Source organism: Muntiacus reevesi, chromosome 4 (assembly GCF_963930625.1).
Source record: "Muntiacus reevesi chromosome 4, mMunRee1.1, whole genome shotgun sequence".
In the NCBI taxonomy this organism is placed as follows: domain Eukaryota; kingdom Metazoa; phylum Chordata; class Mammalia; order Artiodactyla; family Cervidae; genus Muntiacus; species Muntiacus reevesi.
Window position 1 is genome coordinate 170,195,193 of NC_089252.1, and position 14,726 is coordinate 170,209,918.

At 55.5% G+C, this 14,726-nt stretch overlaps 2 protein-coding genes across 6 annotated transcripts in view; one reads left to right on the forward strand and one right to left on the reverse strand.

Moving 5' to 3' along the window:
* Positions 1-58: 58 nt before the first annotated feature.
* Positions 59-6,125, reverse strand: NAB2 (NGFI-A binding protein 2). Of its 3 annotated transcripts, none has more exons than XM_065934843.1 (7): positions 5,724-6,119; positions 3,388-4,261; positions 2,813-2,946; positions 2,478-2,529; positions 2,252-2,384; positions 1,862-2,053; positions 59-906 (listed from the first exon to the last, which is right to left on the reverse strand). In XM_065934843.1, exons 1-7 carry the CDS (start codon positions 5,804-5,806, stop codon positions 797-799), a joined length of 1,578 nt encoding a protein of 525 aa, XP_065790915.1. In that variant the 5' UTR covers positions 5,807-6,119; the 3' UTR covers positions 59-796. The 3 variants fall into 3 exon arrangements, with proteins under 3 accessions (XP_065790915.1, XP_065790917.1, XP_065790916.1); XM_065934845.1 differs by having other exon boundaries at positions 3,388-4,152; positions 5,724-6,117; XM_065934844.1 differs by lacking the exon at positions 1,862-2,053 and having other exon boundaries at positions 5,724-6,125.
* A 165-nt stretch (positions 6,126-6,290) lies between these two features.
* The window catches only part of NEMP1 (nuclear envelope integral membrane protein 1), a 28,432-nt gene continuing 19,996 nt past the window's right edge, over positions 6,291-14,726 (forward strand). Inside the window, exons 1-3 of one of the 3 annotated variants that reach the window (XM_065934849.1) lie at positions 6,291-6,646; positions 9,994-10,164; positions 10,356-14,525. In XM_065934849.1, coding sequence (XP_065790921.1) covers positions 14,516-14,525 — 10 coding nt within the window. In that variant the 5' untranslated portion in view covers positions 6,291-6,646; positions 9,994-10,164; positions 10,356-14,515. The remainder of the gene's footprint in view (positions 6,647-9,993; positions 10,165-10,355; positions 14,526-14,726) is intronic. The other 2 variants (XM_065934851.1, XM_065934852.1) reach the window with 2 other exon arrangements.

A 14,726-nucleotide genomic window follows, 5' to 3' on the forward strand; every position in this document is an offset into this window, starting at 1 on the left:
ACCAGCTTCCCTCCACTTTCCCACCCCATGCACCCTTTCTCCATCTTGGGGTCAGAGATCCTAAGCCATAAAATAAATTTTATTTCAAAATAACAAAATAAATAATCTACTGTACACGATCTGAAAAGAAAGACGCTCTAACTGCTCAGACAGGTGCTGCCGCCCAGCCCCCAGCTGAGGGAGGACCCTGAGTCCACCCAGGCCTCCCGAGGGGGCCGGGGAAGGGGACCCCACACCCCCTAGACAGGGCAAGAAGGAGAGAACGCCGAGGGCTTGGGGGGGGAGATGGGGGCCTGGGGGCAAACTGCAGCACTTGTTAAATTAAAGAAACAGACTAGAAGCACAAAAATGGGGGGGCAGAGGGGGAGGAGCACGTCCCGTGTTCCAAGGCCCCCGGATCTGGGGGGAAATGTTTCTGTTTTTAGCTGCTGGACCCTCCCAGAGAAGTCCCCCTGTCCCCCCATGTCCAAACCGAGTCCAACTGCTCACGTCACTGGTTCAAACTAGAGAGAGTGGGAGTGTGCTGTGTAGGGGAAGGGGGACCCCAAGTGCCCTGGGGCAGAGTTCTCGCCTCCTTGCTCTGGGCGAGGGGGAGGGGACACCGTGCTCCCTCCCTCTGTCCTCTGGCCAGGCCCCTGCTCGTTATTGCTTGAAGCCCCATAGTCCTATGCCCATGGGGCGGGGGGAGGCAGGAGAAGGGCAAGGGGAGGATCCAGGGTCGTGACGGGAAGGCAGGGTGAGAGTGCAGGGTCTGCATGAGCCAGAAGCCTGCGGTCCGAGGACGCCAGTCCGCCCCTCACTGCCGGCTGGCCTCCGCCTCCACTTTCACGCTGTTCCTCCGGCCTTCCACCAGCGCGGGATGCGGACCTGGGGCCGGGCATCGGTCCAGAAGCCCCTCCTCGAACTCTGCAGGGAGAAGGACCAGGTCAGGCGGCTGGGGGGCGGACGCTGCCCCTAGAGGGGGCCGAGCAGAGAGGCGGGGCGAGAGGGCCGCGGGGACGAGCTTGGAGCCTGGCTCCGGCCCACTTCCTGCCGGGGGGCGGGGCTGCACCCCCCAGCGGCTGCGCCCCCTCCTCTCTCTGGCTGTGTGTAGCTCGCGGTCTCTCTCTGTGTGTCTCTTTCTGTGTCTCTCCCGCCTCCGTTCTGCTGGAATTTCTGGTTCTGTCGGGAGCTGTGGGGGCGGCTTGGCTCTGACCTCTCCCCCTCCCCCCCTTCCCAGGCTCTGCCGCCCCCACTGTTCCCTGGCCTCCTCCCAGGCCCCCCCACCTCGCCATGCCCCCCAAGTTTCTTAGAAGCCAAAACAGGGGGAACACAGGAAGTCAGCCTCCCAGCTCCTCCTCCAAGAAGAGCCCCCCCCTTCAGTCCCCACACCCACTTCCCACCCACGCACAGTTTAAAAATACCAAGCTAGGGTTGGTGGCTTCGCCTGCTGCGTCACTCTCAGCCCAGCGATGCCCGGCCCTCTCCGCCGGCCTACTTGCCTGCCCCCCTCCCCGTCCACACACAGAGCATCCCCCTTCCCCTTCGGGCTCCTCCAGTTCCAAGCTGGCAACCCCACTCCAGCGCCTCGCCTGCTCCACCCGCTTGCACTGGCACAACTTCCAGCCAGGCTTCCGTTCCTCGTGGCTCTCCTCTTCCTGCTCCCCTCTGTCCCCGCTTCTGTCTCCCTGCTCCCCTAGCTTCTCCCTCACAGATTAGGGGTTGGAGTCTCCCTACCGGGAACAGCCCCGCAAGGTCCCCCCTCCTCAAGGCAAGGCCTGGCTGGCTGGAGCCCCACCATCCTGCCCTCCTCCTCCCAGCTGGCCCCAGGACACCAGGATCGCTGGGCGGGGCTTGGGGACAGCACTGCTGGCTGCCTCACCTGCGAGAGGCGGCTTCGCAGGCACACAGGGGCTGAGGCGGCCCACGCGGTCGTGGGAGACGAGGCGGGCTAGCCGCAGCCCCTCGTCCATCAGTGTCTGCTGCAGGATGTGGCGGCTCCATAGCCCGTGGGCTGGCAATGCCAGAGGCAGGTCAGCAGGGGGCGGCGTCAGCCTTGGACATGACCCCACAGCTGCGGGCATGGGCACGGGTCAGGTAAGGGACCACAGCAACGGAACCCCCGCCCTCAGCCACACAGCCAGACCCACAGGCCCAGGTCCACTGGCCCCATCCGGCCAGGCCTCCCAACCCCGCTCCAGGCAGTTGCCTCCTGGTGCCCTCCTCCGTGCCCTCTACCCTCACAGTAAGAAGGGCTGTGATGCACACTCACCCTGCAAGTGCCCATCCAGGCTCTCCCCAGACAGGCTGGCGCTGTCCTCCTCCAGGCTGGGGCGGAATGGGGGAGCATAGGATTCAGGGCCGGGAGGAGGCTGCTGGATTTCAGAGTGACTTTGTTCTCCAACCTGTGGATGCCCCAGATAAGGAAATGAGGATTGGCAAAGGTGTGGGTGGGGGACGGCTGCCCTAACCCCTGACGTCTGCCCTGGAAAACCCACCTCTTGTTTCAGTTTCTTCACTGGGGGACCTCCCAGTTCTTCAGGGTGGAGCCTGCGAAGATGGAGAGGAAGAAGGACAGTGAGGCAGGGGAGGGACACGTGGCAGACACAGAATCTAAAATGCATCGTTACCAGAATCTGGAAAGAGGCTAGCGAAGCAGGTGTACCCAGCTCAGGCGCCATGGCTGCAGGCGCAGAGGGGGGCCTGAGACGGATGGGAGGAGGGGCCAGGGTGGGAGGCAGGACTAGAGGCACCCGAACGGGAAGGCAGGATGTGACCCAGCTCCTAGACACAGGAATCTGATAGAGGAAGAACCTAGAGAAGGGGGTCTCACCTGGAACCCTTCAAGGACGATAGGTAGGTGCTCTCTCGGGCCACTTGGCGGGACAGGGAGAAGAGTTCCACCCTCCGTAGTAAGAGGGTGTTGTCCCTCATGCAGAACTGGGCAGCAGCCTCGTTGATGGTCAGCTGTGAAGAGGACCACCAGAGCAGTCAGAGTCCTGATTCACGCACTACCTTGCCCAGACCTCCTCCCTCCCATTCTCCATCAGACAAATAAGACCACCCATCAGGTGCTCGGTTGGGTTTCTGACACTACCAGGAATTTCCTGGGGGAGGAAGACAGAGGACAGCACCCAGAGCTTCCTATGAATGCCAGGGGCCTCCTCCAATGCTGTGGGGTCCCGGCTGGCATGGAACTGGACAGCCGGGCTCTTGCCTGTGTCTCTGCACCCCCCTCAGTGGAGCAGGGAGGCACAGCAGCAGCTGGGCTTGGTGGAGGAGGGGATCAGGACTTTGGGTCCTGGTCACGGGGCAATGAAACAAGACTCGCTAAACGTGAGGACTCTCAGAGGTAAGCGGGTCAGGCTCTAGATGCCCCGGGCGATCCTGGCAGGCTGGGGTCCTCACCTCGTGCAGGCTGAGCTGCTTGCCCTCCCGCCGCTTGGAGTCAAAGCGGCCATAGATGATGCTGTATTTGCGGATCTCCTCCTCCTTCTGGCTGTCATTATCGTCCATCTCAAAGATGTGGCCCACGCTCCGTGCCAGCTTCTTGTTCAGCTTCAGCAGGGAAGTCACCTCCCCAGCATCCCCCCTTGGGAAGCTTCGGAAGATCCTCTCCACGCTCTCCACCACCATGCGCACCATCTCTGGCTCCAGTCGATCCGGACCACCCCCAGTCCCAGCTGCTGCCAGTCCCCCAGCCCCAGTCCCCTCAGGGCCACCTCCCCCTGCCGGTGGGGAAAATGGGGGTGAGCCAGCCTCCTCGTCTCCTCCTGCCCCGACATCGGACTCTGGAGTGCTCCGGCCTGGCCAGATCCGGGGGTCCCCCGCCCCAGGTCCCCCAGGCAATGGTGACAGCTTCTCTCCAAGTTCAAGGGGGCTCTTGGGGCTAAAACTGCGGGCACTGCCCGCCTTTTCCCCTGGGCTACCATGCCCATTGCTCATGCTCCCTTTCCGAGTCCCGGCTGTCTCAGAGATCTTGAAGAGTGGGATGCTGGAGACAGGCACAGCAGGCACGGGCTGGCTGAAAAGCCCCGGGTTGGTGGCCCACTCTCTCAGAGCCTTCTGCAGGCGTCGGACGTGGAGGGGCTTCGTGGCCATGCCCACGAGCGCCATGATCTCCAGGAACTCCTCCTCCCCCGCCTCGCACAGCTGCTGCACGTCGTCCCCTCCCTGCTGGATGAAGGTCTCATAGTAGGAAAGAAGGTTGGCGCGCTGCAGGACCCGGTACAGCTGCAGCTCCCCCAGGGTCCGAGGCAGGGCCATGGCTCGGGAACTGGGCCTGGGAAGGAGGCGTACAGGGTGGGGGGCGCAGTCAGCGCAAGCTCCCTGCTGGGTACCAACCCACCCTCGCAACTGCCTTCTCTCTCCTGCCTGCTTCTCCTCCCCGCTGTTGATTGCTCTCCGCAGAGACTTGAGCACAGACTAGGCGAACCAGCCGCTGCTCAGAGGCAGTGCTATCCCAGACTGGCTAGAAGGACCAGAAGCCAGACTGGTCTTTGTGGGAGTCAAAGGCTCCAGGCTCCCCCATCCTCAGCGTTTACTTTTGTGGTCTGGGGAAAGGAGACCATGAGTCTGAGGCCAGTCAGTACACCCCTGGATTAGCTGGACCAACCTCTCTTCCAGGACACCATCCTCACCTTCCACCCTACACACTTAAGCAGTCTTAACAATACAAAGTTAATGTCCACGCTCAGGTGAACATAGGACCCTTGTCCTCCCTACAGCGGAAACTAGGGCCACCGCTGGCCAGCTGTATTCCCTGGTGGCATCCTGCTCACGTGGCTGAGCCGGAGAGGTGTGGCCCCTTCCCCTGCCCGTTCTCACTGTGAGCCAGGCAGACCACCCTCAGCTCCCCTTCCCCACCCCTGCTCAGCTTTTCCCACGACTGAGGCATTCTCTGCACCTTCTTGCTCTCCCTCCCCAGGACCTCCCTGGCCTTCCAGACTGCCCAGGGCCCCTCAGCTGCTCCCTCTTCCAGCAGCGACCTTCCCACCTGCTCCACTGGTAGGGCCATCCCTTCAGCTCAGGCACGGGGGCGGGGAGGGGTGCCTCAATTGTTCTGCTCTGGGGCCCGGTCCGCCCCCACACACTCCCACAGTGGTAGCGTCTGTGGGCGAAAACCGCCGGGGGGGCCTCCCGCCTACCCTTCTCTCCTTCATTTTTCCACCCACATCTTCAAGTGTTGTGGGGGAGCGACTCAGGCCTCTCGAGGGAGGGGTTGCACATCGAAACTCCCCTCCCCACTCTGTAAATAAAGCTACAGAAATGAACAGACGCCTAAGGCTCGTCCCGCTTCTGCAAAGCTCCTCCGATGCTCTCCTGGTTCAAAGGCGCCGGCTTATCCCGGATCCCGGAGCCGCGCGCTCGATACCAATGACGCGCTGAGCCAGCTGAGCGGCCCTCCGCCGGCACTATCGTCAGCTAGAGCCCCAGGGCTTCCCCTGCCGCCTGGGAGCCCCCACATTCTTTGCAGGGGGCTCACGTGCCAGGGCATGCCCCCAAAATAAACGGGCGATGGAGAATTAGGTAGTAGTCTTTCTCTAGTCTTTCCAGTTGCATCAGATCCCTGTCTGCTCCCCTGGGCCCCCGAATTCGAAGACGCACCCCCTTTCCGTCAGTCTCCTCCCCCCACCCCCGTCCCGCTTCCCCTCGTCCTCTCCTCGACCTCCGCCCTCCGGACCCCTCTCCCGAGTCCAGCTCCACCCATCTCCACTCCCCGCCGCTTCCCTTTGCCCACTAACTTGAGTCTGAGCTGCGGGGTCCGGCGGGCGCTGTCCCCTCCGCCCGGCGGCTGCTCGGCTGTGGGGGAGGCAGCTCTGTGCATGGACGGCTGGAGACCACCGGGGGTGCCCTTCTCAGAGCCCGGCGCTCAGCGCCTGCTGCGCGCTGCGCTCTTCCCCGCGCGCGAGGCCGTGTCCGCCGCTGTCCGGGCTCCGGCCCTCCCTCCACGTCTCCTCTCTCCGAGCCTCCGCGCCTCTGTCTGTGCCTCTGCCCCCCCCTCCCCGGCTGCGCTCGCCGCCTCTCCGCGCCTCCGCCCCCGCAGGACGCACGGGGAGCGAGGCCCGGCGCAGCGCTGGCTGCCGGCGGGCGGAGGGCGTGGGCCGAGCCGGGGGCGGAGGCCGGGGGCGGGGGGCGGGCGCCCGGGCCTCTCCGCCGGGCCGGGGAGACGCCGCGGCGGAGAGACGGCGAGAGGCGGAGACGGGGGGAGGGGAGGAGCGTGGAGACGGAGGCGGGGGCGGGGACTCAGCCGGGGCGCCGAGTCGGAGACCGAGGTGACCGAGGCCGGGCTGTGGAAGGCGGGCTTGGGGATCCAGCGGGCGGGGCGAGGTCGCTCCGTGCCGCCCACGCCGGATGCACAGCCGGCCTTCTCCGCGCCCACGTACCCACGTGAGCGCCCAGCCGGCGACATTCTTACTCCCACTCCCCCTTCCCCTCCGAGAGGAGAGCGGAGTTTCACAACCACGCACAGGTACACAAAGGCAGCGAGCACCGCAGAGGACGGCACGCGCGTCTGAACAGCCCCGCGGACGCCTGCTGCCCACGCTCCAGCCTCGCGGTGCTGTGCTTGTGAACGTTAGGAGCGAGCCGGGAAAAGTTGCTGGAGACTCGGGGTGCGCGTCTCCTTTCGTGCGTCTGACTCCCTTAGGGAGTGCGCTTAAGGCAGGTCTGTGAGCCTGGGGCTCCGCAGCAATCTCATCCATCCCCAAACGCTCTTTCCCAGCCCCTGAAGGAGCTGTTGGAAGAGCCAGTTCTCGGAAACCCAGGCGCCCTTCCATCCCGGCCTGGAGTCCACGTCCAAGTTTGGGAAACGGGAATGGGCGGGGTTTGTTAGAAGCTACCACTTAGGCGCGCGCCGATTCCAGTCGCGACGGGTTTTGTTGGCGCTTAGGTCAGGCACGGGAGGGGCACCCCGCCTTCCTCTGCTGGTCGCACCCTATTTGCTGCGGATGAGGACCCGTTCCTGGGAGACTTGTGGGAACCCTGGAGAGGGAGGGTACCCTTTCTAGGGACGTCTGTTAGGGCACTTTGCCCGCAAGAGCCCTGAGTTAGATGGGCAGCAGGCCGAGCGTGTCCAACGTGGCTCCCTACCGAGGAGTAGGAGGGAGGAGCTCCTTCGAGGAGCCTGCCCCTCTCCGAAACCCACTCCCTGCCCCCTTTGTTTCTCCCGGCTCCATCTGGTTCCCATTACACTCCCGCCCACGGCCGGGAGGGCGGACAGGCGGGGGCTCTGAGCGCCCGGCCCTGCGGCTCTAGGCCCCGAGGAAATGAAGGAGGGTGGGGGGAGGCGGCGGGAAGCGAGCCGCTGGCCAGAGGCAAGGTTCCCCCTGGTCCAAAACCTCCGCCCCGCCCACCCTTCTGCACTTCGGAGTGGCCCGGGGCGGCCTGGAGTGGGTGGCTTGGGCCAGGGCTGGTTCTACCTTCTGGCCTGGCGAGGGGACCTTTTCGGCCTTTAGTGGAGGGCCGGAGAGGAGGGGGGGGTTGCATCGCATCACCGGGGGGAATTTCGGTAGCCAAGATTCTCTTCTCCATTCCATGATGCCACAAACACGGGGGTGGGGAGTGATAGGAACGAACTGAGTCCTCTGTCCCGCAACTGGAGGGCGGCGACACGGGGTCCCTCCGGGGTCACCCCGCCCCCCCTTAGGTGTGTGGGCGCCCCACCCCCACTCCCCTCCGGTTATTTTAGAGCCTGGGTTGCCAGCGGCTGGCCCCGGGTTTCCACGTGCCTCCTCCCTCCCTCTGCCCACGCGCCCCGTGACGCACATCCTCCGCCCACGCAGCCTCTGCTCCAGGCGCCCCCTCCCACCCGGCCCCCCTGGGGCGGGGCCGAGCCCGGGGATCGGGGGGAGCCGCCGGCCGGCCGCGGAAGAGGGCGAAATGGGGCGTGAAGCAAGGGGGCGGTAACCGACCGGGCGCTGGCCTTGGGTCCCGGCCCAGGGAAGAGAACGAGGAAGGGACCTGGTCCTGGGGCCGGCACTGGGCCAGAGAGGGAAGAGGGGAGAAGAACCCCGCGCACTGGGCTAGCCTACGCCCCGCGGGGTCAGAAGAAATCTGTTTGGGTGCGAACGTGTGCTTGAGAGTGAAACTCCCGAGTGTTTGCATCTTTGTTTCTCGGGGTTGTCGTGAGGTTCCAGTGAGAGTGTATCTGAAAACTCTGTAAATTGTGAAATGCTCAGAAGCAAATTTAAGACGTTATTCCCAGTTTGTACTTCTTTACCCCGAGGTTGTGTATCTATACGTTTCTTTACATCTACTTGTGTGTCTGTGTCTCTAGGTTTGTGAGCCCCTCTGCGTGGATTTAAAAATATGTACATTTTAAAAACCATTGACTTGTCAAGCCCCGCCAGAGGCCCAGACTCCCCCGCAGCCGGAGCTGCTGAGATGTCTGTTCTTCGCTTCTCTCCCACACCAACCACCTCCAGCTCCCCTCCTCCTCCCTTCCGTTGAGAACAAGGAATTTCCAGCCCTTAGCAAACGGAGAGAGACAGAAACAAAGAGACCGAGATTAAGAGAAACTAGGGAACAACAACAAAGACAAGATACAGGTGGGGGGGTTGATAAAAGAGGTGCATCAGATTAAAAAAATTAATTTCTTTTCTTTTTCTCCTTGAGCCCCGTTTTCCCCAGTGTGGCCCAAGCCCGCTTCTCTACCGGGCTCACCTGCTTCCCTTCTCCTCCCAGGGGGCTGTTCTCAGAGGGACGCAGAGCTGAGCAGCGGGTCCCATTTAATCAAGGATTAGTTTAAGGCTACACCGATCTCTTCCAGGAAGGGAAACTATTCTCAGTCGCAATTTTCCAAGAACAGAGGAAAAGATTGTGAAGGAAGTGGGTGGAAGAGGGGTGAGGAAATTGCTAACCAGAAGGATTGTCATTACTAGGCACGAGTAGATTTGCATCCAGCAGATTGCCCTGCTCACCAGCGACCCTCCCCAAGTTTTCACCAGGGCAAATGCAGCGCAAATATCACCGGTCCTGGTCCCTGTCCTTCCTGCAAGGCCACTAGGCAGAATTGATTCCTCCCATCCCTCAGTGACACCCCCCCCCCCCCAAGGCTCTTCGTGCATGTTTCAATTATAGTTGATTGTTTCCACCTCTAGCCTAGGACTTCTGATCTAGTATCTGGTGGGTCCTCTGAAATGAGTGACTTGATGATGCTATTTCCAGGCCTGAGCAGCTTTGAAAAGGGCAATTGACACAGAGGGGGCTGAACCTGGGCAGAACTGTTCACGTGGTGACAATGGTTTTCCATATCTTCTTCCTTTTTAAAGTTGCCAGTGAGTCTCCCAAGTCTGGCTTCTTGGCCTACTAATGTTTGCTATTTTGGTAAATTAATTCATACCCAGGTGCTAAAGGTAAAAGTCTGAAATCCTTGCTGGTAACAGAAAAATATGACTATAAAGTAATGAGCTTCTTTTTTTTTTTTTTTTAAAGCTCTTTCATTAACATGTTAGAATTGTAATTGCAGTATTGTCCTTCAGTTTAGCCATCTCACCAGAGATGCTTCACCCTCAAAGACAAACCTCATTTCTATGTTTACAGAGCCGCATAGGTAGTAGGGGAGGTAGACACATAATTACAATAAAGTGCAATAATAGGGCTACGAACAGTGATAGAGGCATGGCGACAAGTGATATCTTCTGCTTGGAGTTGTGAGGGGCTGGTTGAGACAGGCATCCAAAGGAAGTGATGATGCAGCCTAGAATTTTGAAGTATAAATAGATTTCCAGGAAGAAGGGAGAATCAAGTCACAGAAAACAGAGTTTAAATTTACATGGAAGTATGAAACAGAATGATCCATTGGAGAAATTAGAAATTGTTCATTATTGCTGGATGGGGGTTGCTGGTGATTAAAAAGGAGCCCTGGGAGGTGTACAAGGCCATTTCATTTAGGATATTCTAGACCAGTGCTTCTCAACCTACAGTAAAGGACAAGTTTTTTAAAAAAATCATTTATCTATTCATCTATATATTTTGTGCTGGGTCTTCATTGCTGCACTCGCTTTTCTCCAGTTGTGAAGGCCGGAGACTGCTCTCTAGTTGCAGTGGCTCCTGGCTCTGGAGCGCAGGATCAATAGCTGTGGTGCACCCGCTTGCTTCTCCATGGCATGTGGGATCTTCCCAGACCAGGCGTCAAACCCATGGCTCCTGCACTGGCAGCATTTAGGACTACCAAGCCACCAGGTGAGCCCAGGACCAACTTTTAAAGCAATCTACAATCACTGTAGAGTGCACTACCCTCTAAAAAACACTAACAATGAATTATTTTAAAAATCCCCATTTTATTAGATTCAATAAATATAAAATTTTGCTGTCAAATTGCTATAGAAGTTTCTAAATGCCTGCACTTAATTTCTGAAATTGTTTCACTGCAGATTGGTAACAAACTTTGGACGAGATGGTTGGATGGCATCACCGACTCAATGGACATGAATCTGAGCGAGCTCCGGGACGTGGTGAAGGACAGGGCAGCCTGGCGTGCTGCGTGCAGTTCATGGGGGTCACAAAGAGTCGGACACGACTGAGCAACTGAACAGCAAAGACCACAGCAACGTTTGAGTGGCACTGCGTAGCTAGAAGTCGTCTCTTTTATTTACGTGACAAGTATATGAGGCGCTCTGTGAGCACAGAGGATGGCCTTGTTTGTTTTTATTTGGCTGTGTTGGGTCTTGGTCGCAGTACTCGGGATCTTCATTGCGTCGTGGGGGATCTTTCATTCTGGGGCACAGACTCTCTAGTTGTGGCTTACGGGCTAAGCAGCTCTGTAGCATGTGAGATCTTAGTTCCTCAACCAGGCATCAAACCTGCGTGCCCTGTATTGCAAGGTGGATTCTTAACCACTAGACCCCCAGGGAAGTGCCCAGATTTGTTTCTCTGCATCTGTAGTTAGGTGATATTAGGACCGTGGGCCATAAAGTATCACAGGAGATACCATGGAGCCATAAAGCCTTAACATGGGGGTGACTTGGTCAGATCTGTATTTAGGAGTGGTGTGGAGAAAAGGTTTTAGGGATGTAAAAACTGCAGAGAGGCCACCTTGAAGGAAACAAAAGTGTGCTGAGAGAGATGGCAAGGTGCTAGACTAAACCACTGGCGCTGGAGATGGAGAGGAAAGGACAGATTTAAAAGATAGTCATCAGGGCTTCCCTGGGGGCTCAGAGGTAAAGACTCCACCTGCCCATGCAGGAGCCATGGGTTCTGTCACTGACCCACGTGCTGCAGGGCGACTGACCTTGCGCTGCAGCTGTTGAGCCTGTGCTGAAGAGCCCAGGAGTCACAGCTACTGAAGCCCCGGAGCCCCGGAGCCCATGCTCTACAAGAGAGGCCACTGCAGGAAGCCTACACACAGCAGCTGGAGCGTATCCCCTGCTCGCTGCAACGAGAGGGAAGTCCACACTGCAGTGAAGACCCAGCATAGTGAAAAGTCAGAACTAAATAATTATTTTTCAAAAAAACCTTAAAAGATCATCATCAGGTAATATGAATAGAACCTGATGATTGGCTAAAGGGTTGGGGGAAGAGGGGAGTTTAGAGTAACTCTCAGGCTTCTAGTTTGGGTGACTGAGTGGATAGAATGGAGCATCGTCATCAGATAGTCACCATCTGCAGTCTTTTTCCTAAATTTATAAAAACCAAAATTTTTCATATCTCTTTTGACTACAAAACCTAATCTGACTTGAACTTACTTTGTGGCGGACCTCCTAGCTTATCAAGGCTGTATATTGTCATCTTGCTTATTTAATTTACATGCAGAGTACATCATGTGAAATGCCAGACTGAATGAAGCACAAACTGGAGTCAAGATTACAGGAAGAAATATCAATAACCTCAAATAAGCAGATGACACCACCCTTATGGCAGAAATCGAAGAGGAACTAAAGAACCTCTTAGTGAAAGTGAAAGAGGAGAGTGAAATAGTTTATTAATACATAAGGTTATTTATAGTTTCATTTATGCCACTTTCATTTATACCAATGTGAATATTCATCTCTCATTGCAGAAACATTAATTTGTTTATGAGGTACTGTCCCAGACCCCACTGAGATTGCTGTCTTATTTATTACATATGCACCATATTACATTTCTAAAATCCAAAAAAATTCTGAAACACATTTACGATCCAGATTTCCTGCCCCATTTACTCATCAGCGTTGGCCTGAGTTTTTTTGGTTATTTGCATAAATCAGATCCACCTGCAGATAATGAATATTCATTGAAGTGTGTGTTATAGACTCTGAAGATGATTCTCAAAGTGTTTTGAGCAGTGTTCATATTATTAAAACAAGGCTAAAATCTTCTTGAATTGAGTACCTGGAAGGGACGGAACTCATTTGGATGATAAGGTGTGATGTGTTTATGGACAACCAGTCTTATTACTGTACACTGCATTTACACATTTTAACAGTCAGTGGTGGGAATTCTCTGGAGGTCCAGTGGTTAGCACTCATTGCCTTCACTGCTAGATCTAGGTTCAATCCCTGGTAGGGAATAAAAAAAAAAGTAAATAATCCTCTGGAATTCGTTCCCCTGTTCTCTGGCCTTGTTCAAAACCGAAGAGAAAGCTCTGAATGCTGAGAATTCGGGACCTGGTAGAAAATGAAGCAGAGAAGGCAATGGCAACCCACTCCAGTACTCTTGCCTGGAAAATCCCATGGGTAGAGGAGCCTGGTAGGCTGCAGTCCATGGGGTCGTGAAGAGTCGGGCACGACTGAGCGACTTCACTTTCACTTTTCACTTTCATGTGCTGGAGAAGGAAATGGCAGCCCACTCCAGTGTTCTTGCCTGGAGAATCCCAGGGGCGATGGAGCCTGGTGGGTTGCCGTCTAAGGGGTCGCACGGAGTCGGACATGACTGAAGTGACTTAGCAGCAGCAGCAGCAGAAAATGAAGTGTGTTTGTGTGTTGAGGGGTGTGGGTGTATAAATTATTTTTTAAAAGTTTTAGACTTACAGAAAAATTGAGAAGATAGTACAGCTGTCCTGTACTTCCCATCCAGTGTCCACTGTTACTATCGTATATTAATACTCTGTGTTTACTACCGTTAATGAACCAGCATTGATACACTATTACCAACTACAGCCTGTCGTTTACTCAGATTTCCTTAGTTTTTATCTAATTTTTTTCTATTTCAGGATCCCATCCATGATACCATATTACATTTGGTTTCCATATTTTATTAGGCTCCTCTTGGCTGTTAGTTTCTCAGAGGTGCCCTGTTTGTGATGACCATGAGGAGTATTGATCAGGTATTTTGTAGCTTGCCTCTTTGTTTTGCTGTACCACACATGGCTTGTGGGATCTTATGGGTTCGCCCACCAGGGACTGAACCTGCGCCTTTGGCAGTGGAAGTGCAGAGTCATAACCACTGGACCATGAGAGAAGTCCCTAGTTTACCTCTTTATCCGAATTTTTAAAGTGGCTTCCTTGGTGGCTCAGATGGTAAAGAATTTGCCTGCAATGCAGGAGACCCAGGTTCCATCTCTGGGTGGGGAAGATCCCCTGGAGAAGGAAATGGCAACCCACTCCAGTATTCTTGCCTGGAGAATCCCATGGACAGAGGAGCCTGGCAGGCTACAGTCCATGGCCAAAGAGTCGGACCCAACTGAGAGACCTAATACTAAATGTATCTCAGTTTTGTGAGTTTTGAGGAGGAAAACCACAGGAATACCATTTTCTCCACACACTATCAAGGGTACGTGGTAGCAACAAGATGTATTACTGCGGATACTGACCTCTTTAGGTCAGCCAGGGCAGTGTGTGGTGGAAGCGTGTGAGAGATAGGATGCTTGTTGCACCAGAGGTGGCCTTGACTTCTCTTTCTGAGAATGAAATTTCTTCTCTTGCCTGTTGCTCGGCTTTGTTTTCACTTTTAAAAAATCCCTGTTTTGAAAACTTGAACCTTCCGCAGCAGTTACCTCCTTCTCTGAATTTTTGATTAACTCACTGGACTCCATCATCTCTAGTATTCCTACTTACCACTATCAGATCAAAGCTATGGTTTTTCCAATAGTCATATGTGGACGTGAGAGTTGGACCATAAAGCTGAGCGTTGAAGAACTGATGTTTTTGAACTGTGGTGTTGGAAAAGATTATTGAGAATACCTTGGACTGCAAGATCAAACCAGTCAGTCCTAAAAGAAATCAGTCCTGCATATTCAATGGAAGGACTGATACTGAAGCTGAAGTTCCAATATTTTGGCCACGTGATTCGAAGACCTGACTCATTAGAAAAGACACTGATGCTGGGAAAGATTGAAGGCAGGAGGAGGTGGTTGGACAGCATGATCGATTCAATGGACATGAGTTTGAGCCAGCTCCAGGAGTTGGTGATGGAAAGCCTTGGGTGTTGCAGTCCATGGGGTCACAAAGAGTCGGATACGATTGAGCAGCTGAACTGAACTACCAGATCCTCTAAAAAATTAGATGCTTCAGTTTCGACTAACATTTATTGAACACTTACTATGTGCTAGGCCCTCTGCTAAGCTTTCACCGTGTGAGCCATTTAATTGGAAGCACCTGATGCTTAGAAAGAACTCATGCTTTGGGGTAAGACCTGGGTTGGAACCACAGCCCAGCCCAAGAAACTGCAATCTTGGGCAGGTTCCTTTTTCTGTCTTAGTTCTGTCTTCTTTATAAATGAAGCTATTTATCTCCCAGGATGTTGTGAGGAATAAAAAAGCTTCTCTTAATCTTCGCATGCATTTAGCTCCCCCCCCCACAAAATAACCCTACCCTTCGACTACATTT